The sequence below is a fragment of the Mycteria americana genome, chromosome 7 (genome assembly GCF_035582795.1).
Source record: "Mycteria americana isolate JAX WOST 10 ecotype Jacksonville Zoo and Gardens chromosome 7, USCA_MyAme_1.0, whole genome shotgun sequence".
NCBI classification, from domain to species: domain Eukaryota; kingdom Metazoa; phylum Chordata; class Aves; order Ciconiiformes; family Ciconiidae; genus Mycteria; species Mycteria americana.
In genome coordinates, this window is record NC_134371.1 from 28828350 (window position 1) to 28849598 (window position 21249).

At 51.8% G+C, this 21249-nt stretch overlaps 1 protein-coding gene across 2 annotated transcripts in view; it reads left to right on the top strand.

Annotated features, from left to right (window-relative positions):
- Positions 1-21249, top strand: part of EPHB1 (EPH receptor B1) — a 76349-nt gene that overhangs the window by 29836 nt on the left and 25264 nt on the right. For both annotated transcript variants that reach the window (XM_075507626.1, XM_075507627.1), the window contains exon 3: positions 947-1628. In XM_075507626.1, the coding sequence (XP_075363741.1) occupies positions 947-1628 (682 nt within the window). The remainder of the gene's footprint in view (positions 1-946; positions 1629-21249) is intronic.

Sequence of the window (21249 nt, forward strand, 5' to 3'; positions counted from 1 at the left end):
GGAGGAAGCTTGGGGAGCAGGTGAGAAACGTGGTTGTTTAACGGAAAATGGAAGAGGGCAAAATCTGTAAGGTTGCAGGGTTGGTTGTGGTGCATCAGCTCTTTGGGAAGACTCAGCGCTACGGGGCAGGTCGGTGCCACCCATCTGCTGTTGTGCCCCCACGTAAGCACAAACATGTCCTAGCGCTGCTACAGTGTCGCTCCTGGAAATTATGCATGATATTCAAAGTGCTGCTTAAAGATTGCCATATGAATAATGCTGTTATGAGGAGACTGTAAACATGGATTAGTTAAAATGAATGGATTATGAGGTTGTAAATCTGTCTGTAGGACTCTAATGCCATCATAGACTATTCACAGTTTGCCGCTGTCCCTTAATTGAAATTGTAGCCTGGATTATATTAATGCCCTTCTATAAATCGAATTGCAAATCTATATTCTCTCATGGCGGTAATGTTTTATTTAGTTAGTTTTCTTTGCCGGGGGAAATGATCCCATCGTGCCGAGAGCCTGGGGTCAGGCTCACTCTCCAGCCCACGTACTGGCTCGGGCTTTAATGAAGCTGTAGCCTCGTATGCTGCTCCTGCCTCTGAGTGCCTGGACCATCTTTCTTCCCATTTTTACGTCCTCTCCAGGGCAGCTAAGGTGATTGCCCGCATGGAAAAGATGTTTTAGCATTACATGGGAGCGATGGGGAGAGGGAGCAGGCATGCATGGGCAGGAGCAAGAGGGTGAGGATTTCTTCTGGTGCTGACCCAGGTGGTGTTCCTGCACGTGCATCCTGTCATGTGTCCATGACCATGATCCTGCCCCCCTTTGATGCTTTGGAATCCTCCTTCCAGCCCAGCCCTGCCTTGTGCAGGGTGAGCGGCACCTCCGCAGCTCACGGGCCACTGCCAGTCCCTCTGCCACCCTCTCATGGCTTCTCTTCCTTCTCCTTTCTGCAGTGGGAAGAAGTCAGTGGCTACGACGAAAATCTCAACACCATCCGTACGTACCAGGTGTGCAACGTCTTCGAGCCCAACCAGAACAACTGGCTCCTCACCACATTCATCAACCGGCGTGGAGCTCACCGCATCTACACCGAGATGCGCTTCACTGTGCGGGACTGCAGCAGCCTCCCCAATGTCCCTGGCTCCTGCAAGGAGACCTTCAACCTCTACTACTACGAGACAGACTCTGTCATTGCCACCAAGAAGTCCGCCTTCTGGACAGAGGCACCCTACCTCAAAGTCGACACCATTGCTGCTGACGAGAGCTTCTCCCAGGTGGACTTTGGTGGCAGGTTGATGAAGGTGAACACAGAAGTGAGAAGTTTTGGGCCACTGACCCGCAATGGCTTCTACCTGGCTTTCCAGGACTACGGGGCTTGTATGTCTCTGCTGTCCGTCAGGGTCTTCTTCAAGAAGTGCCCCAGTGTGGTGCAGAACTTCGCCATCTTCCCAGAGACGATGACAGGAGCGGAGAGCACCTCTCTAGTGACCGCCCGCGGCACCTGCATCCCCAATGCTGAGGAGGTGGATGTGCCCATCAAACTGTACTGCAACGGGGATGGGGAGTGGATGGTCCCCATTGGCCGCTGTACATGCAAGGCTGGTTATGAGCCGGAGAACAACGTGGCTTGCAAAGGTAAGGTTGGCCTTGGGTAACAAGGCGCTTTTATTGTTTTTAAGCTTTGCTAACAAAACGTTTGTCCCCAAACAAGCCGTTTTGGGCAATATTTGTTTTTAAATCGGCCCTGCACCTTTTACCTGTCCTAAGCAGTTTTGCTTCGGGGACTGGGCAGGGATTTGGGAGCAGTGGTTAACCTGTGGCTTCTCGGTGTGCTCTGGTCGGTGGCCAAACTCGGCAAGCAGTGTGGCAAGGACACGAGTGCCAGTGCAGCTGCCACCACAAGCCCTCTGGAAGCTGCGTCTGTGATCCGCTGCCTTCAAAGTGCCGTGCGGGCCGGCGCTTGCCGGCTAAGCTGCTTTCATCTGCCTCGTTATTTCCCCAGCAAAGCTGCGGGAGCCGGGCAGCTGCTGTCGGGCCTGACTGCAGCAAAACCGCTCTGATTCTTGGCATTAATTGGAATTTTTTTGCTGGGTTTTTTTGGGTTCCCCCAGCCACGCCACCAGCATGCTTCTGCCTGCTGGAGTCCTCTGCAGTGCGGGGTTATAAATACGGAAATAACGCTCGTTGTTTTTAATCTCTGTGCGCTGTTCTGATGAATATTTCTCAAATAAGGTTGGAGGATTTTTTTTTCTATTAGCTTTACTTGCTGCCCTTTCCTTCTCCTCTCCCAGATTAATGTATTGTTTTTGTATGCTGCTTGGAAGGATGGAAGAGGAGAGGGTTTTTTGCATAAGAAGCTAACCTCATTTCACTGGTGCTTTCCAAATAGCTTCTAGAAGATGGGCCCCACCAGGTCCAGGAAGGGTTGGGAAGAAGGAGAAAGTCAAAGTTAGGTGTCAAAGTTCTTTAGGGCTGTTTTTGGGGGGCGGGTGATGGGAAGAGGTCCAACTTGGACCTCTTTTGGTGCAGGCGGCAGCACATGTAGCACCAGGCTTGGCTGTGATGCTCCTTGGGGTGACCACCACGGTGTTTCTTCTCCACCTGTAACTCCGGGTATATGAAAATGACAAAGCTGGGATTCAAGCTGTGGAGAAACTTGTTTGTTCATTTGCTTTGAACCTGGGAGCTTGTGTAGGTTTTCACCATGAAAAACCACATTCCCACCTGGCCAAGGTGGGGACAGCAGTGCCTTCCCATGACAGGGCTCCAACAACTGTGAAACAGCCAGAGTCCGTGCACTCATGCCTTGCTTTCACATCAAGCAGCATCGCAGGTGGATTCCTTTGAGTTTTGCAGTTGACCCTGAATGTGGTTTTGTTCCCACCAGGAGATGGTCTATTCCTGTGAGGAGCTGAAGCACTCTGTTGGAGGGAGGGCTCTTCGCAAATGGGAGCATTTCTGGCGATACGTTCCTCTATTGAATAAACAAACAGAAAGCGCACATGGTTTTATGGCAAAATGACATTTTCTCATCATGGAAAAATAAATACTAATTTTAGCTAAAGACTGAAATTGGGAAATAATGTCATTTTGCCAGAAATATAGGAAAACAATGATAAAGTAAAACTGCCACAGGTTTTGGTGGTGTTGACCTTTATATCCACTGCCAGCCAGGGTGGTGGAGGAAGCTGGGGTCTTGAATGCTTCTAACCCCCCCGGAGGAGGGTGTTGCACCTACCCAGTGATCATAGTTTGGGGCAGGGCAGAGGATGGATGACAGCAGGACACGAGAGGTGTGGGAGCAGACCTGCTCAGGGTGGGCGTTAGATCCATCTCCATGTCTTTTTTTGTTTCCTTTTCTTGTGCAAACCCCAGAACGGTCATGATGTGTTCATGCCATCAAAGCTGCACCGAGCAGACCCCTGTGCATTGGGAATTTGCTGAGTTTTCTGTGCTGCAGCACCCATCTCCAGCTGTGCTCACATTCCTCGGCAGCACTGATGCTGAAGGAGAAACCCCTTGCGCCGCCCAAGTGTGGGCTCTGCAGAGCTCCTGGCAAGCATTTTGCCTTTGTGTGGGGAGCACGCTTTGCATTCGGGCTCCTTGAGGGGAAAATTCAGGATCCTGGCAGGTCTAAGGCGATAGAAATGTCCTTTATGGATTGACTGGCAGCGTTTGGGATCCTGAAAGGCACTGACGTACACTGCGGGTGCAGACCAAGCAGGTGGTTAAATGGCACCAAGCACGTGCGTGATGACGGGACCATGCTTTTTTGATGATCCCGTGGGTGCTGTTGGGCGCTGGTACGATGCTGTCTCCGGAGCAGAGCTCTGATAACTCCCCTCTCCCAGTCCTGTGAGAGTATTTCCCAGTTCCCACGTCAGGAGAATGGACAAAAGGCTGGGATTGTGCATGGGACCTGCATGTTTGAAGGTCTTGCTCAACGCTGGCGAGGAACCCAAAACCAATAAACCCACCAGCCCCTTCTGGAAGTTCACTAAAACCAGTCCTAAAAGTCTGAGCCAGGGCTTACATTAGGACTGTTGGAAAATTAACTGCGTTTGAGTAAAAATCTGACCTTGGGTTGGACTCTGGCTTCTTGGTAACTCATGCACACCCTTCAAGCTCCTCTTTGTATCCCATGGACCTTGGAAGCCATGAGGGAAGACCTGAGCCCATTGCTGCCCTTCCCAAAGGTCAGCAGGCAGGAGGTGGCACATCACAAGGTTTAGAAATAATAATTTATTGGTTTTCTATTTGTCTTTGTGCTCTCGAAGGAGTTGTATTCCCCTGCCTTGTTCACCCACTGGGTTTGCCTCGCAGGGATGCTGCCAGGATTGCACCCTGGCTCTCAGGAGGCACACACTCGTGACATCTGCTCAAAGCCTTCATCATCCTGAGATAAGCCACTTAACAAGCCTGGGGGAATTGTCACCAAGGCGGGGGGGGGGGGGGGGGGGGGGGGGGGCGGGGCGGGGAGGAAATCCCCCGGTATTTTAAGGCTGAGAAAATGTGCTTAATTCCTCAGCAGTGGGGAAAAAAATAGGGTTGAATTGTTTAGCTCCCCCAGCCCTCTCTCATCCCTCCCACCCCCTGGGATAGAGGCTGTGCCTATCATGGGGCTATTAGACCGGAGCGGTTTCGTGCTGACAGCAGAGCTCGGGGCCGCTGAGGGATTCATTAATACCAGCTTTTATCGGCACTTAGCCGCTCGCAAAAGACACAGGCAGAATGCAATCTTCGTCAGAGGTTTTTCGAGTCCCGAAGAGATTATCGTCATGTTTTAGGGTCAGAGTGAGGGGGGTCATTAGCACCACAATGCTAAGATGGGGGTGGGAGGGAGGGAGATTTTCTTTATCAATCTGCCCCATTATTTGTTTCTGTCCTGGCCTGGTTGGGTTTGGCACAGACCTCCTGGCTGGTGCGAAGGCGTGTTGCTCTCAGCTGGGTGATGTCATGCCGTACCCGAAAACCCGGTGGGACTGCCTACCCCATCCGCTTCGGCACCTTGTGCCCATGAGAGCTGTGGGCCAATGCGAAATGGAGGCTGTTATTGAATCCAAAATGAATAATTCATTTGGTGCCATAGCCCACGCTCAGTTCAGGTTGATATTAAATCCATTTGTCTTGCTCTGCCCCGTCCCTCAGCCTTGCTTTATGGGTTCCTTGCGTGGTCAAGGTGCAATGCATCATCATGCCGGAGAAGAGGTGGGAGGAAAAACAGGAACGGGGATCATTGGGAGGCCAGGGAAATTGTTCGAGACCTTGGATGAGCATGCTGGGTGGATTTCACTTGTTCTTCTCAAGGAAAATTATTAAACCCTTTCTCTGCTGGTGTTCCACTCTGAAACCTAATGATGGCAAGGTAACCCCTCACTAGAATGACAGCAGTTGTGGGTATCTCTCAGCTTTTATCTCTTTTGACGCTGAGGATGGGGCACTGAATTTGTGTCTGCTGGAATCACGCTGACTTTCTCTCTGACCTTCCCAGTACCAGGCGATAACTCAGTTGCATGGAGAAGCCAGCGAAGAAAAAAGTCTGGATCTAAATCAGCTTTGTGCTGAATTTTTACTTTGTGTTTAAAAACCCAGGGAGAAGGGGTGAGAGAGCGGTCCTGCTGCTTCCTGGGCTTGCCTCACTTTTGTTTTCCCCTCCTGGCAAATTCCTGTTGTAGTGTGGTCAGGAGCCTCCAAGCTGCTGTGGCTTGGGATAACGAACCAACCTGCTTGCTTGCAACAGCTGGAAATCTGAGCTAGCAGGGATGGCAAAATTAAAAAAAAAATCACAAAATAAGAACAAAGCTGGGCTGCAATGCCCACGATGCAGAGGCTGCTCCTTGAACATCCTTGCTCCCAGGCATCCCTGGCTTTCCACAAGGCAGCTGGTCCCCTACCCCATCTGTGTCCGGGTCCCCCAGCCCTTCTTCAGCCACTGACCGATGCGCCGGCTGTGCTGAGCCTTTGCCAAAGCTGTGTGTGGGTTTATTTTGGCCTTGTTCATCCCTTTGGTTTCTTTGTCTCCTTTCTCTGTTTGTCCTTCCCTCCTGCCTTGTGTGTGGAGGGCTAGATTTGGAGAATGGGTAGTGAGGGAGGACACATCCCACCAGTTGAATGTCAAGAAGCAAGCGGCCCTGTGCCGGTTTCCCCATTATCCTCCCCTCCCGCCAAGCAGCCCTGGCAATAATTATTGATTTCCTCCATTTATCCATCACAGAAGGCTGGAAACAATAGCAGAGTGCAGGATTTATAAAGTGTCGGGTTGTTTTAATAATAATTATGAACATTTTGTAATTAGTAGTAGAATAATTTGCTAACACTTAAAATAAGGGAGACGTCAAGTTTTCCCAATCAAATTATTGCTTGTGCTGAGAACTGTGTCTTTTCAGTCTCTCTGGCTGTGCCTTTGCCTGCCTTTTCCCCATGCCATGGTCTGTCCTAGTGCCCCCGTACTGTGTTGGGGCACCCAGGAGAGGTTTGCTCGGGTGACAAAGGTGATATTGGTTTTGTCCCATGGGCAGACAACAGCAAGGGAGGCCATGGGCTGCTTTGCCGTGTCGTGGGGACACGGGACCCTGCTCCCCCGTGCCTTGGGGTGCACCTGTCCCAGGGTGTGCTGCAGCTCTGTCCCCAGTCACCCTGATGCCTGCGTCAGGGTGAGCACGCCAAGCATTGCAGGGGCTGCAGAAAGGCCCTTTTTTACTTTTTAGGGTGGTTTTATTTTTCTTTTTTTCTCCATGCTGCTGGTCCACGTACTTCCCCACAGCTGGGAAGCATCTCTCTTCCAGCCTCTGTGCAGACCCCGCTGCCTCTTGCCTCCCTGCAGCTTCCTCTCTGGCGAGTAATCCCTTTTTGAACACTTTCTTCTCTGAAACAAGAGGGGAAAACCAAAGAGGTAAAAAGAAAGTGCTTTCCCTGCCCGTCTCCCCTTCTGCCTGTCCTTGCATTTGGTTTAGCGGAGCTGTGGAATCCCAGCTCGCTGGGAAGTGCATCCCTCTCCCCATCCCTGGTTTGGTGGCTGCCGGTGTCACACCAGCTGGTGGCGAGGGTGGCTGGCAGAGGGGTGCTCCGGTGTCCCCTGGGGTGCAATGGCATGCTGGAATCTGGCCCTGTCCCAGGGCAGGATGCCTGGCTGGGCTGGCAGCATCCCTGAGCAGGGTAGGCACATCGAGGTCTGGGCTGCCCATGGAGACCCCTGCCTGTGATCTTAAATAGTTGGGCTTAAAAACCATCAGTGCTTATTCAAGCTCTTTCCAGAGGACCAGGATAAGGTTAACCAGTTTGTTTCGAAACCTTTCCGTCTCGATCTGTACCTGTGGACACACGGTTGATGCACTGGCGGGATGTCTGCTCGGCAGCTTGGGTGAAAGGGAGTCTCTGCAGCTGCAGCTGATGCTTGTGATGCTTTAGGTGGCTTTGCGATGAAAATGTTTCTCTGTGGGTTTGGAAGTAGGATTTCAAGCTTTTTTCCTGTTTAGCATCCCAAGGTGGGGTGGCTGGGCAGTGTGCCAGCACACTGGGGCTGCAGCGGGTCTCGTCCTCCCCATGCATTGCTTGCCTCTGCGCCCCTGGGGCTTGGGCGCCTGGCAGAAACTAACCATTAAAAAAAGCTGCTTTTAAACCAAAGTGAGAACATCTGTGCAGCTGGGGCACCTTCCACCCCTATTGGCAGTGGGCACGTCTGGGAGGTGTTTTATTCCAGGTTTAGCTGAGCCATAAACCTCCGACCACTCAAAATGGGCCTTTTCTTTTTTTTTTTTTTTTTTTTTTTTTTTTTTTTTTAAATACCATATCAGGTTTCCTGCTCCCGCTCCTGTCCTGCATCAGCCTAAGCCGTTCTCCCCGGCTGGGCTGCATTGGGAAGCAGCAGCTCCGCCAGCGCTTCCCGAATCCGGGCAGCGACGCCGGAGAGATGGAGGGATGCTCCCCTTTGTTGCAGGGGCTTTGCCTTCGCCTGGTAGCGATCTCCCTGCTTCCACCGCTGGGTGGAACAGGCAGCCCAGTTTTACCACGGCCATGCTGCGGAGGAGAAGCATTTGAATCACTGCGTCTTGGGGGAAAAAAAAAAAGAAAGAAAAAGAAAAAAGTGTGATTTTTTTTTTTCTTAAATTATGCCTTAATGAAGGCATCCATTAACCCCCGTAATAATTTCACAATGAAAATGTCCAGTAAAACCTTGTTAAATTTTTTTTCTAATGAGTGTGATGGGTTTTAATGGAAATCTTAATTAGACATTATTAGCCAAAATGTTCCTCCGGTGGATTCGGGCCCTTTTCTTTCCCCTGGTGCAGGGATGGAGAAGGACCATGCATCCTGGCTGCTGCTGGCAGGGAGGCTCAGGCACTGCAGCCACCGCTCTCCAGCTCTGTCCCCCAAATCCCGAGTGTGGTCTGTGAGGTACAGGGGGTTATCCCTGTCATCCAGCCCCCTCCAATGGAGAAATTAAGGAGGAAGCCTGGAAAATGCCCCGGGGAGGGGGTGTATGGGGGCCGGGCAAGCATCGCAGGGCTGGGCTGCCCCGGCCGTACTGTTGCTGCACATGGCCTCGGAGGGATTAGGGAATGGCCTCTGAGCTGTGATGTATGGGTTTATTTTTCTGCATATCATTTTTTTTCTCCTCAAATTGTATCATGGGCCATTTATGTATTTCCCCTCCCCATAACAAGAACTTTTGAGTGTTACATTGATTCCAGTCTTAAAAGAGAAAGACAAATTCCCCCTTGATTTCCCCAACCCCCCCCCCCCGAGTGTCTTTTCATGAGCCTGTTTACAAATGGGGGCATAAATCTGCTTCCAAACCCTTGGCTTGTTAATTGTCCATCTAGGAAACATTCTGCGGTAGCTGAAGTGCTTGGGGAAGCTCATCTTTTCTGGGGATATCGGGGTGCAAAGCTCTGTATGCGCTTGCAGGGGCTGCTGTGGGCACGGATCCATGAGCATCCCTGCCGTGGTGGGGCTGCAAAACCCACCCAGCTTTCTTAACCTTATCCGCTTACACCAGCCCAGGAGACCCAGCTCTCACCCTGCCGCCATCATGTCGAAGGCCCTTCGCTCTCTGGCCAGAGCGGGATTGTTCTCCCGGACAATGGGAGAGCCGTGAGGAAGCGCAGGATCCGGCCCGCGTCCGGCACCCGCATTGTTCCCACCCTTGTTTGCAAACAGCCAGCACCTGGCAAACCCAGTGACTCAGCCTGGGGAGTTTTAAAGCCTTTCTATAACTTTTTCCTTTTTACCCTTTTTTTTTTTTTTTTAAAAAAAAAAAAGTCACGAGAGAGCTCTTTTGGGAACAGCTTTGGCTGGTGCCGTTTTGCTGCTGTTTGCTTGCACGGGATGGGGATTTTGCCCATGTTCAAGGCTGCACTGCACCGCACAGCCTATGGCAAGCTCTTCGGGAGCAAGCATCTCTCCCAGCTAGCTAGTAATAATAATTAAAAAAAAAAAAAAGGTTTTTTTTTACCCCAGCTGGCTAGTAATAATAATAAAATGGACTTTTTTTCTCCCTAGACCATGAGATAACTTACAGGCACTCCCCTGTGCAGGGCATCGTTAGGGAGCCATGCCCTGGGGTTACAGTCAGGCTTTGCAGGTCTCCTGCAACCTCTGCTCTGGGAAACAAGCCTTCGCCGATGATATTTTAGTAAGTGAAAGACTCATTGTGTAAATGCAAGCTGTAAATAAGCCATGGGCTAGGTGAAGCGAGTGAGGCTGCTGCACCTCACCTTGCTTTCCTGTGGCCGTTTCCAGCGGACCTGCCTGCACGGGCCTGGAGCACCACGGGTCTGTGCAGAGGAAGGATGGAGGTTTTAATTTTCCACCCTCTCCATCCACCCTGCATCCGCTACCTGGGTCATTCTGCACCCAGACGGTGATAAATGGAGCGGTGCTGTGGGTGTTAACTCCGAGTGTTTTAAAAGTGGTCATTTGTCACGCCCGGTGTCTTGTATCTCAGAGGATACGTTGAGAACAGGAGCGCAGTGATTAAATCAAAGCATCGCTCGCGCACTTAAGCAGGGCTTTGAAGGAGGCCTGAGGAGCCATGGGAAAATCCATCCGTCTTCAGCTGGTGCAGCAGACTCACGGCCAAGAAATGATCCACGCCTTATCTATCGGAGCATCAAACCAGACTAAATATTCAGTTGTGGATGCCTCAAATTAAGATGTGCAAACCCACATGAGGAGGGAATTGATGTTCCCCCACCTAGGGCTCCCAGGGGAGCCTTGCCCAGCGAGCGGCAACTGAGAAAATGTAATTAATGGCATGGGGTGGAACTGCATTGCTTAGTTTTTGTGTTAAGCCCAGGACTCACCTGCTTGTATGTTATCTATGGTATGAAAATGTTTTTTAGGAAGGAGAGAGCTGTGGGCTTGGGGATAGGAGCTGGTCACCTCAATGCTCTCAGCGTGGCTACATCCTGCACGGTCATCGCTGACCTCCTGGCGGCAGTGTCCCTGTGAGCAGGGAGCGATGCCTGGGCTAACGCTGCCCTCGTCTCATTGCTCCCTGGGGCCTCTCCAGGACAATGCTCCGGTCAGTGCGGGCAAAGCTTCGCCCTCTCCTTGCTTTTTTGAGCAGGAGTTGCAAAGCTTGGGACATGGGGCTGTGTGCCATGCCAGAGGCGGAGGGCTCTGACCTCAGGTCTGGTTTCTGGGCTTTGCTGTCTAAAACTCATCCATAAAAGCAGAGGCGTCCTGGGGAACTGATAGACAAGGGGAATTAGGAACTGAATTTCTGCCCTAGCTCGACTGGCTTTCCTCTGCTGGGTCTGCAGCCTGGAGGGTAAATTGCCTGTGAGGTGAGACTTGATAGTGACTTATTTTGATCCGATTTTTTAAATTTTTTATTTTTTACTATATTATAGTACCTATCTGCATCTAGGCCTGATGTCACCAAGGCGCTTAAAACTAATCACTTGATAAAACCTGCCCTGGACGTAGCTTTGGGATGGGTTGATGCATGCCGGCATGCATGTCCCCTCTGTGGCGCAGAGGGAGCCAGTCACCTTCCTCGGGAGCAGGGATTACTTTGGTGCTTGTGGGTTTTGCTCTGTTGCAAAATGGGGAATCTGTTTGAAAGCTCGAAATGGTTCTGGGCACAGAAAAAAGGCTCTCTGCCTGTCTGGGTGCTGCCAGGGACTGTCATCTTCTGGCTAAACCCAAATCTCCCAGTTCTGCCATGGGCATCTGTTTTAGCATGCTGGGCGAGTGGGGCCGGGGCTCACAGCGGGACGGTGGTGCTGGGACGAGGGCGACAGGGTGAGACCTGGAGCTGTCACAGACCTCCTGCCTCCACATCCAATCTGCTCATGAGCTCTTAATCATGTATTATTATTTAAGACAACTTATTCTTAGAGAGCCCAAGGTGCAAATTATGTTTCACAACTAAGAAAAGCTTCCAGAGCTGCCTACATACAGTAAATCCCTGCAGTCTTGGGTGGCTTTGACTTATGTGTAACAGATATTGAGGATGGAGGAGACTCCTTTTTTTTGCCCACTTGTTGCTGCCACCGGCATGGGACACAGTTGGGGATTTCAGCAGGGAGAAGCTGGCTGTGCTTAGAGGTGGGGTTAGTGGGTGCTGTCCCACCCTGCAGCCTTGGGCACCTCTCCTGTTCCTGGTGGTGGCACCAACACAGACAGTGCCAGCGTGTTGATGGCATTTGCAGAAGGTCCTTTCCCTGGCTGGGAGCTTTTGAGCAGGTTGCCTGCCTCCCTGCTGTGGCATGGGGATGAGCTGGTGTGGGAGTTGTAGAATCATGGAATGGTTTGGATTGGAAGGGACCTTCAAAGATCATCCTGTCCAACCCCCCAACCCCCCCGCGGGCAGGGACATCTTTCACTAGACCAGGTTGCTCAAAGCTCCGAACAACTTGACCTTGAGCACTTCCAATGATGGGCCATCCACAACTTCTCTGGGCAACCTGTTCCAGTGTCTCACCACCCTCATCATAAAAAAGTTCTTCCTTATGTCCAATGTAAACCTACCCTCTTTCAGTTTAAAACTGTTCCCCTTGTCCTGTCACTACAGGCCTTGGTAAAAAGTTTCTCTCTGTCTTTTTTACAAGCCCCCTTTATACTGAAAGGCCTCAGTAAGGTCTCCCTGGAGCCTTCTCTTCTTCAGGCTGAACAACCCCAACTCTCTCAGCTTTTCTCAATACCAGAGGTGTTCCATCCCTCTGACCGTTTTCATGGCCCTCCTCAGGACCCACTCCAACAGGTCCATGTTTTTCCTGTGCTGAGAACAGCAGAGCTGGATGGAGTACTTGAGATGGGGTCTCACCAGAGTGGAGCCAGAGGGGCAGAATCACCTCCCTCGACCTGCTGGCCATGCTTCTTGTGATGCAGCCCAGGATATGCTTGGCTTTCTGGGCTGCAAGCGCACATTGCCGGCTCATGTCCAATTTGTTACCCACCAGTCCACCAAGTCCTTCTCCACAGGGCTGCTCTCTCAATCCATCCATCCATCCATCCATCCATCCCCCAGTCTGTACTGGTACTGGAGATTGCCCTGACCCGGGTGCAGGACCTTGCACTTGGCTTTGTTAAACTTCATGAGGTTCACGTGGGCCTGCTTCTCAAGCCTGTCAAGTTCCCTCTGGATGGCTTCCCTTCCCTATAGTGAATCAACTTCTCCATTCAGCTTGGTGTTCTCTGCAAACTTGCTGAGGGTGCACTCAATCCCACTGTCTATGTTATTGATAAAGATATTAAACAGTACTGGTTCCAGTATGGAGCCTTCAGGGACTCCACTCACTACTGGTTTCCACTTGGACATTGAGCCGTTGGAATGCCGCCTACTCCAGCTCCATCTTGCTTGTCAGCAAGCTGTGGAGGATGACCTACCATAGCTTTGCACCCTTGTGCTTCAGCCTGGAAACTGCTTCAAGCTGCTCCTCACTCCATCCAGCAACACTTGCAACCAACAATGACCTGATGGTAATTATATTGATGCGGAGTTGCATCAAATTACCGTAATCTGTTGTCTGCTTTGTGAACTCTCCTTTGAACTTGCAGGCGGGGGGTCTCAGTTAGTTTGTGCTGCTCAAGCCCCAGTGGCTGCTGAGGTGGGTCCAGTGCGTGGGGTCTCCAAAACACCAGCACGTCCACTGTGGGATGAACATCTCCAGCTCCTCCCTTTGCTCTTGATCCACAAGCCAGGCTCTGCCCTTGGGACCAAGCATCTTCTGTAAGCCAGCCTCATGCAGGGAGGAGAGAGTGGAAATTTGGCCCCAGTCAAATTTTCCCTTGGTGGGTGCAGGAGAACCTCAAAGGGTGAGGGACATGGAAGGGGATCCAACTGTTCTGTCTTGCTTGCGGTCTCCTCTCCTCTGCCCCTGGCACCGCAGCGATGCACTGCCCTAGAAGCCCGTCTGTTATTTTCACTTTTTCATCTTTCCTCACTTCCTATTTCTATCTGGTAGTGGAGCCCAAGTACCATGAGAGAGCATTTTTTTCCAAGGTCTTTCTTTTGTAGCAAATGCTGTGGGCTGTTGTGGTGCCCGGAGGCAGCTGGGCTTGGCTGCCGGGGGATTCAGATGCTCCTGGGACCTGCTCTCCTGCCAGCTGGAGCGGGGTTGGGAAGAGTTTTTAAGCTCAACCATGTGCGGAGAGAGGGGAACTGGGAAGGAAAGTCAAAATTTCCATGGTCTCCTGTGCTTTCCTGTGCTGTTATATTGGGGGTGTTGGAAAGATGGGATGAAGGTAGTGAGGTAGGGACTCAGCCAGAAGCTTACTGGGAAAAGGTGCTTGGAATTGAGCGGTTTGGGCAGGGAAAATTTTAGGAATAGAGCAGAGAGGGAGAGCATGGACGGGGAAAGATAAATAAGTGGGAGGGAGATGAGTAAAACTTTCAGAAATTGCTTTTTAGGTGTTTTCTGGCTCCAGGAGATTAGGGCTGATAAGAGCCGCCCAGCAGGAGCAGGGCAAGTCAATGGCAGCGGACACCATTTAACTGCTTAGGGTGGGAAAGGAGGCGTTATTAAAAGAGAGAGAAATCGTACAAAATACATGTAAGTGATGCTTGTTTATAGAAATAATAGTAAATTGCACCTGACTGTGGGAAATAGGCCTTGCTGCCGAAAATGCTGCCCCCAGGGGTGGAAAGGGAGGGCTTTGCTCATGCCTGCATGGGATGATGGAGGCAGTTTCCCAGGGGCTGAGGCCATGTGTGGGCAAGTACACGTGAAGGCAGGAGCAGCCAGTGCCTCTGGTCCCCTGGTCGGTGCCGCATTTCCCCTCTCCTCTCCGCGGTTGGGTAAGAAGGCGCCTTTCCTCTGAGGAATAGTAATTATGGCTCGTTCCATTATAAATATTCATAGGGGAGCTCTCTTAATTACTATTCTAATTAATTCCATGCATGGGGCTCTTGAGGTGGATGAAGGATGTGGGAAAGCAGTTGTACCTTGGTCAGGACGTCCTCCCCTTGCCGAATCCATCCTCCCCTGCTGAATCCATCCTCCCCTGCCAAATCCATTCCCGGGCACAGTCCTCAAGCACTCAGCCAAACGGCAGCCATTGAAGCTCATCTCCACCAGGATGGGGGTTCCTGCTCCATGATGGGACATCCCACCATCCCAGTGCAACCCAAGCCACAATGTCCTCCAGTACCCTGGCACGGACACAAGGAAGCTGTGTGTCTGCGTGTCCCTGCCCGTGCCAGCAACCCCGCTCCAGCAGCACGAGCCTGGCCTTGCGGCTGAAGCTATCCCCCAACCCCATCCCGGAGTGACTCATCCTTCATAGCGTCAGCACTAATGAGGAACCACTTCAGACATAATTAATAAGCACTTGATGTTCTCTAGATTGAGGGGATACTGCATGGCGTGAGCTGGCAAAGGAGGAAAAGGTGCTTAATTAGTTCCTATCAGGAACAGGAGATGTTAGCTTCCCAGCCAGGAGGGGTTTGTGCTTCGAGGAGCCCAGGGGCGATGCTGCCCCGATTTCCCTGTCAGACGAGGGGCTGGGGTTATGGAGCGACATTGGTGGTTCCTGTAATCCCCGGGAAGGCTCTGCATCATTTTCAGGGGATTTCTAAATACAGCCCTTGCCAGCACCTCTGTACCCGGGGGAAAAGCTACTCTCTGAAATCCACCATGAGTTTTCGTGGCAGCTTGCTTTCCTGCTCATTAGGTGGCTCGATAGCTCATGTAGGCGTTGAAAGGTGAACACAATGTACTGGGTTAAGTGGTACATGAAAGTATTGGCTCTTCCGTATGGCTTCCAGTCCGTGTCCATCGACTCCCAGAGTCTTACATTGCTGCAGTTCATGGGGGAAATAATCTTGCTCCGTGACTCCTGTATCTAGCCCGATGCCCGGGATGGGAGTAGAGCATCTTCTGGGGCTTGCGTTTTTGGGACATGAGTTCTAGCCTGCATCTTGATCCCCCCAGTCATTTGCTCCAAAGTCATCGGGAGGATTATTGCTGGTGATGTTGCAGTGCTGGGGAAGCATCTGCTCACCGGGACCGGTCCTGGTGGTCCCCTCTCCGGCTCACGCTCTGCATGGGCACCTCAGCCCGATTCACCACAACTGGTGTAATGTGACGCAGTGGGACTCGTGCACATCAGCATCACCAAGGTGGCACATGAGCATCGCTTGCCTTTGCAGCACTAGCCACCTTAAGCTCAGGTGGCTTACTTTTACCACCCTCATTAAAACCAAGCGTGCCCCCAGTTGCGAGGGTTTCCTGAAATCCAGATTACAGCTGTGCCTGTAGTTAAGATGGGGCACCCAACTGTGATAAACCACCTTGTTTGTTAAAAATGGGCAAAGCGGTGGGGCTGGGGGTGCCAGAGGACAGGTGGGAGCAGCTTCTGAAACCCCTGGGCAGACCTCAGCTTTCCTGCCCTGCTGTTGGAGCCCCAGTGCTTCCCCGGCTGCTCTGCTCCTGCTGCCGTCTGGCTCCCCGGCGGTGTGCCCATCCAGCTCACCCATTTTCTCCTTAAGTTGTTTTTCACTGCCAGTGCAGGATGGGTTTCTTGGCTTGCTCCCCACCTCTTAGCTCTGGTTTTAATGTACAGCAGAGATGTAAATGTTCACCTAGTGCTGGTTGGGGTGGGAAAGCCCAGGAGTAAGGGGGTTGAACACTGCTGTCTTTTTACTGGTAAATCAATCTCCCTTTCCTTATATCATGTTCCCAGGGGGAGCTGTGTTGTGGCATTTAATTTGCGGCTACTATTCAGATAGCTCCCAACTGCCCCTGCCCCGCTGCCCGCAAGCATTTGGGGCAGCAGTGACAAGCTCAGCCCTGTCCTGCTTGCAGGGCTGACAGCCCCGGCAGAGGGAAGAGCCCATGGCAAGCTGCATATGTTTTTAAAGAAGAGTATAGGAAGGTTAAATAGCCCCAAGTCATTGCCGAGAGCTCCATCCCCCTTCATTTGTTGACTCAGATTAATAAACTCAGGCAGCATTAGGATGGTGAGGAGCATCCGGCACCAGTCACTGCTGTGGCCATGTGACTGCCGGTCACTCCACCCTAAACCTCCCTGCATACGTGGATAAATTGTCTAGCGTTTGATCAAATTATTTTGTGTTTGATCACTGAAAGTGGGTGCTTGGAGAGGCAGTGCTGGCCTCATTCTTCCCTGCAATGCCTCCCTCCTCTTCTCCATAGCGGTGCTTTAGTTCCCAAGGGATAAGAGCTGAAACAGAGGGAGAAATGGAAACAGGCTGGGGACTGGAGGGTCTCCATGAGATACGCTGTGTGCCCACCAGCTGTGTTTCACCCCTAATTTCACATGCAAAAGTGCTGGAGCAGAAGGTTGGGCATCGTTATTTCGATGGCTGGTTTATGGAAAGGAAGGCGAGCCACGGGTGGCGGAGGAGCCACGGCGTGATACCAGGCAGCCTTGCACCAATGCAAAGTGGAAACTAAAGTGAAGCAAAGCTCAAGCAGGAGAAAAGTGTTTTGCAAAAGTGACCTTGAGAAGTGGTTTTGTTTTTCTTTCCATTGGCTGTTTTGGAGGGCAAAGCGAGTTTCCCTGCTCGGTGGTGAGCTGGCAGCCCCGTGGTGCCGTCTGCCCAGGGTGTGTGTGCTCTCCCCTTTCTCATCCAACAAACAGATCTGGGACAGATTTTGTCTTTAGACTTCCAAAATCCCCCCAGCCATGAAAAACAGAGAAAGCCAGGCCCAGAGGGTGATTAAATGGGCAAGCGTGGACCTGTTGGGAAGACAGGTGCCACAGGCAGCAAGCATCAGGGTACATGGGAGCTAGAACTGTCTGCTTCCTTGTCCTGCTCTGGGCTTAAACTTGTTGTTTAGGGTGATGATACCAGCTAAATAGTTGGTGTCGAAGCTCTTCTGCATCCAGAGACCCTTAATTTTCCCAAGCCCACCTTCCTGGAGGAGAAACGCTTCTTCTGGGTGAGCACCGGCTGTGTTTTGCTTGCAGCCAGGCATGCGTAGCTTGATCTGCGAGCACCTTGGTCCACCCCAGGGGAGCAAATCCTTGGTTGATGAGGGATGGGATTTTCAGGAGAGGCGAACATGGATGCATCCACACCCTGTTGCCTCTAATTGGCCTCACGCAGCTACCTACCCTGCAAGCGCCTTTGAAATCCTGCTCCGTGCCTTCCCACTTTGATTCATTTCTCATCCGTGAGAAAAAGAGCCAAAAAAAAAAACCACCCTGAGAAGGAAAAAACCACATTGAATTTTACTTTTCCTCCATGAATAAACCATAGCGGGCCGGGCTTAGAAGCTGCTGACTTTAATTTACATGTGTCCCAAGGCAGATCTAAACCTATTCCTCCAGAGGTGAAGGGCTGGTTTAATTAACCGGCTGCGTCGCGAGGAGCCGAGGCCTCTTTCCTTCACGCATCAGGGAGAGAGGCAGCCCGTCGCCCGCAGGGTGCAAACCCAGACGCTGGGATGCTCATGTTTACCTCATGAGTTTCTGCCTACAGAGTGCTGAAATACGGAAATGCAACGCAACAAAGTGGGCACTGTTTGTAATTAGGTTGGGCAAGCACTTGGCCCCAAGGTGGGAGCAGCTCCGGGTGACCTGAAATGGCAAGAATTCATGTGTTAGGCTGCAAAAATGGTGAAGTTTGCACCAAAATGAGGTTTTATCCCTTGCTGGGACAAGGCTCTGCTGGGGTGTCCAATCCCCAGGGTGCCAGGGTTTTCTGGCATTGCTTAGGGGCTTGTGCTGAGTTCCCTCCCCAGAGGAGCAAGTGTCCATCTGTCTGAGGATGCTTTGGGGCTAGGGATGCTCGGACTCTGGTGTTTCCCCATCTGGGTTATGCTCCTCATCCTGCCCCAAGGACTGGATGTAGGAAAGGAGATTTGGTGGCTGAAAGGCTGTTTCAGGGCTGGGTCTGATGCCTGTCTCCCTTCTCTGCATGGTCAGGCAGGCAGGATACGTGTGATGGGTACCCTCCCACCCCTCCTTGCCAGAGCATGGCATTGCTCCAAATACAGAAGTCTCTTCAGATTAATTTGTGGGTGCCTTGCGGAGGGCGGCACGGCAGGACACCCACCGGCGTTGCCGGCTGCCTTCTGAGCTTGCTGCAGCTGTGTCAGGACTGAGGCACTCAGGAGAAGCACTTGGCTTGATATAAAAGGGAATTGGATCGTTAAAAAGTAGAAATGGGTGAAAAAAACCCACAAAACAAGCCCCCAACCCCCTGCCCAACAGAGATGCAGGATGGAAGGGATGACAGGAGAGCATCAAGTCAGGGATGCAATTAAACCTCTGGCAACAGGTGCCCGCTCCCTGCTGGGATGTTTGTGGGGAGGATAACGAGGGAGATGAAAGCAGGGTGGCAAGGCAGCACCCTTGTAGCCCTTTGAAGATGGGGAGATGGCAGCCCCTGCTGGGGAGCGGTGGCATGTGGGTGACAGCTCGCCTGATTCTGCTGTTTTTTCCCCCAGACTGCAGCCCACATCCCTGGCGTCATCATCACATCAAAGGGATCAAAACCCAAAAACATTAGTTGTGTTACAGCCCGTGTTGGCCTTGTGGCTCTGCAGCCCAGTGTGTGTGTCCCTGGGGGACATGGTGCCCCTGGTCCCTCTGGTGCTGCCTGCCCGGGAGGGCGAGCAGGAGCAGCAGTCCTGGAAAGCCGTGCCGGCTGCCGGAGTGCCTGCCCCTGTAATCACAACATCCTCTAAATGTCGTTTTTCTATAGCACGCAGTTCCGTGTAGGTGTTTATTTGCCAGCTGAAAGCATCTAGGAGGGCTTCCTAGCGTGCACGCAGGCTGCACATGGAGGCAGCAGAATGGGGAAGAGAGCTGCCTTGTCACTAAAATACCCGTAATTGGGGCTAATCAGAAAATCTCCATTGGAAGGCTGAAAAATTGATGGTTTTTTTTTCTTTTTTTTTGGCATGCTTAAAGATAAATACATTATGTGTTGAAGGTGTCTGCAAAATGTACGAGGGTTTTCTAGCAAGCATCTCCTCTCTATTTTTTGGGTTTCATTGAAAAATTGTGAGCCTCCTGCAGAAAGTGTCAGTTTTAGGAGCGGAGTTTGTTTCTTAATGAGAAATTGTCGTTTGCAGAAAGGGGGGAAATGGCCTTGAATCCTTTTCTAGTGGGCTATTAAGTGCAATGAGCCGCAGTTCCTCCTTTGTTCATGGCCCGCGGTGTCCTCAAACCCAACAGGGCACCTTCCCTGCTGCCCATCTCCCAGGGGTACTGGTTAGGTGCCAGCCACACATCTTTTTGGAGCAAGGCTGGAACATCCAGGCTTTTTAGTGCCTTTGCACTTGGCAGTCCTCTCCATATCTCCAGCTTGCTTGAGGGCTTCACCTTGTGCAGCACTGCTACTTCTAACCCATCAGTTCATCACCTGCTGTGCCAGCGTGACCACGGGTGTACTTAAAGACACTGGATTTGCCCTGCAAAGGCATTGGACCCAAAAGGGAACCCAAAACAAGCATGAATTTGGGCATACCTTGCAAATGTGGTTAGCTCTGCCCCAGTGGGGGACATCAGGGGCATGGGAACGATGAGGCAGTGCAGACTCGGTTTGCTGTGAGTGAAGGGAGCTGTGCGGGGTGCCTATGAGGGTCGGGGGGGAGGAGGTGGGCTTGCTGAATTGTGAGCTGAAGTCTGTAATTCTTTGCAGAAGCTCCTGTTTTAAAACCTGATAAGGAAAAATGCCACTCCACATCCCCAGGGAGCTTTAGAGCAAGTTAATATAGAGGAGATGTCTCCTTTCTTTCCTTCTTTTTTTCTTTCTTTTTTTTTTTTTTGACTAAAGCTTCCCTGAGAGAGTAATTAAAAAGTGCAAGTTCCAGGTGCTAACTGAGAGGATTTAGTTTGAAGAATGAAACGCTTGGGTACCCCTGCGCTTACACCCTTTCTGCAGAGCGTCTGGTCTGTTGACGGTGGCTTTCCTTGGGCAGGAGCAGGGGTGGATGAGCAGAGAGATCCCGCTTACCTCTGGCTCTATACACCCAAAATATAAGGGTGCAGGATACATGCTGTTAAGACAGGAGAGTTTTCAGCAGCAAAAAGCCTCGCAGTGCTGCTGTGTGCCACTACTGCTTCAATAATTCATCCCACCCTGTGCAAGCTGCAGAGTGAGGAGGGAGGCAGCGATAGGGGTGCAGGTCTGTGGTGCCTTCGCTGGGTGTTTTGCCCCATGTGGGATGTGGCCGCGTCCCCACCCCAAACCTTTGCAGGGGTAAGAGGGGCGGCTCTGGCCAGGAGTCCCCCAGCTGCATCCAGCCCTGCGGGGCACTGCAAATTGGCTGCCAACCCTGCCATCACCCTTTGGGCAGGAGAGAGACTTGCATCTATTCCTCCCCTACCCCCACAACCCTCCAGTGATGACATCTCACTGCACGAAGCCTAGGTTTAAGCAACCCCCCAACGATGCTCCCTCCCTCTCCTAAACGCTTGCATCAGCCCCGGGAAGGGCGTCTTGCTGGCAAACCCCTGGCCCTCACCGCCTGGGGTGCGCGACATCCCCGGTGTGCAGGCAGGATGACAGATTGGCAGGCAACTTTGGGTTATGGGGGGGGGTTAAGTGCTGAGCAGGCAGCCCCAGCGAGCTGAAGCTGCTGAGCGGCACAGCCGGGTTTCGCGCATCATCATTTACAAACACACCCCTAGTGCTTAAAGATGAGGAAATGGATAGTTAAGCACATCATTAATCTTATCCAGCCCACATAATCAACAATCAATTAATTCTTCTCCGGACTGAAGAGATGCACATTGCACCGCAGCCTGGGTACCGTTTCTGCAGGGAAAGCTGAGGCAGAGCCTTGTCCCATGCTTGTCCGAGGCACTGTCGTGGATCGAGACCTTG